A 1,348-nucleotide genomic window follows, 5' to 3' on the forward strand; every position below is an offset into this window, starting at 1 on the left:
CCGCAGTCGGCACCTACCACCGTCCGGCCGCCGCCTCCCGCCCACCGCGACGGGGGCCCGCACCTCGGAACCGAGATCGGGGACCGGGGTGGGGGACGGAGGAGACCCGAGTCCAGGTACCAGTCAGCCTCCAGAAAAGGGGCGGAGGGTCATTCGTAGCGCCTGGGGAAGCAGTGGAACCTAGAAGCCATCTTGGGATGCGAGGAAGAAACCGCGATGGCCCCGGAGGTTGTTCCCGCGGGCCCGCAGGACTCCCCGCAACCCCCAACCGCGCTCGTCCGGGTGGAACCCCGGGCATCGGGCGGCAGCCGAAGACGGCTCCCGCGGCTTTGTACTCACTCTGCCCTCGAAGTTGTTCTCCTCTACATCACTCATGTCGACCAGGGGCTCCCCAGAACTAAATAAGAGACAAGTTTCGGCTCGAGGGCCGACGGCCTGGTCACCCCGCTGACTGGACCGTGGGAGAGCAGGAAAAGAGCCGGCAACAACGGCCGCCCCACTCCACTCCCACTCGGTCGCAAGCTCCGTCAAAATGGCGCCGCCGCCGCCAGAAATCCTCTGGCTTCGCCAGAGCGCGACGTAAGGGGCGGAGCTCTGTGACGTCACGGGCCCGCCTCCGAGGCTTTGTGTTCTCTGGGCCAGGCGCACCTGGAGTTTGGGCGCCTCGGAGCTGCTCCGCTCGGATGACGCGCTGGGCTCAGACCGTCCTCTAACGCGTTGATCCTTTTGAAGAGTTTCAGTCATCAGAGGAGCTTTTAATGACCTTTACCCTTTAAATATTGTCCACGTGGATTCTCCTGTCAGGGAACAGAAAAACTGAAAGTATAATTAATAGGCTTTTATTTTTGGATGTTTTCAGCAGACTTTTTTTCAAAAGCTTTTTGTAAAGGTATTGCTGCAAGGCGCACACATGGAGTAGTAGTGAAAAGCCTTCTCTTTTTGCAAGAATCTCCTACAGCCAACCTGGCCTGGAACTCCCTATGTAGCTCAAACTGGCCTTGAACTCAAAATCCTTCCGCCTCAGCATTTACAGTGACGGTATTACAGGCGTGAGCCACAAGCCCATCTCCACTGTCTTTTAAAATAGATATTTCCTTAAAACCGCTTAGACAAGACCTCTGAACTCTATCCACTTGAATCCCAATCGTAGTTATAATTTCTAAGATGACTTTGAGCTTAGATAATGCAAGAAAAAATTTTTTTGTTCTGTGTGATGAACCCAAGGCTTTTGCACTGAAGCACACCCCAGCCCCTTTAATTTTATTTATTTTGAGACAGGGTCTCGCTAAACCTCTAAATTGCCCAGACTGGGTTTGAATTATGGATCTTGCAGCCTATGCCTCCCACA

At 54.5% G+C, this 1,348-nt stretch overlaps 1 protein-coding gene across 2 annotated transcripts in view; it reads right to left on the minus strand.

Annotated features, from left to right (window-relative positions):
- Window positions 1-778, minus strand: part of Tra2a (transformer 2 alpha homolog) — a 25,920-nt gene extending 25,142 nt beyond the window's left edge. For both annotated transcript variants that reach the window (XM_010641121.2, XM_010641120.2), the window contains exon 1: window positions 340-778. In XM_010641121.2, the coding sequence (XP_010639423.1) occupies window positions 340-744 (405 nt within the window). In that variant the 5' untranslated portion in view covers window positions 745-778. The remainder of the gene's footprint in view (window positions 1-339) is intronic.
- Window positions 779-1,348: the final 570 nt, after the last annotated feature.

The sequence above is a fragment of the Fukomys damarensis genome, unplaced genomic scaffold (assembly GCF_012274545.1).
Source record: "Fukomys damarensis isolate Sample0158 unplaced genomic scaffold, DMR_v1.0_HiC HiC_scaffold_4, whole genome shotgun sequence".
Classification (NCBI taxonomy): domain Eukaryota; kingdom Metazoa; phylum Chordata; class Mammalia; order Rodentia; family Bathyergidae; genus Fukomys; species Fukomys damarensis.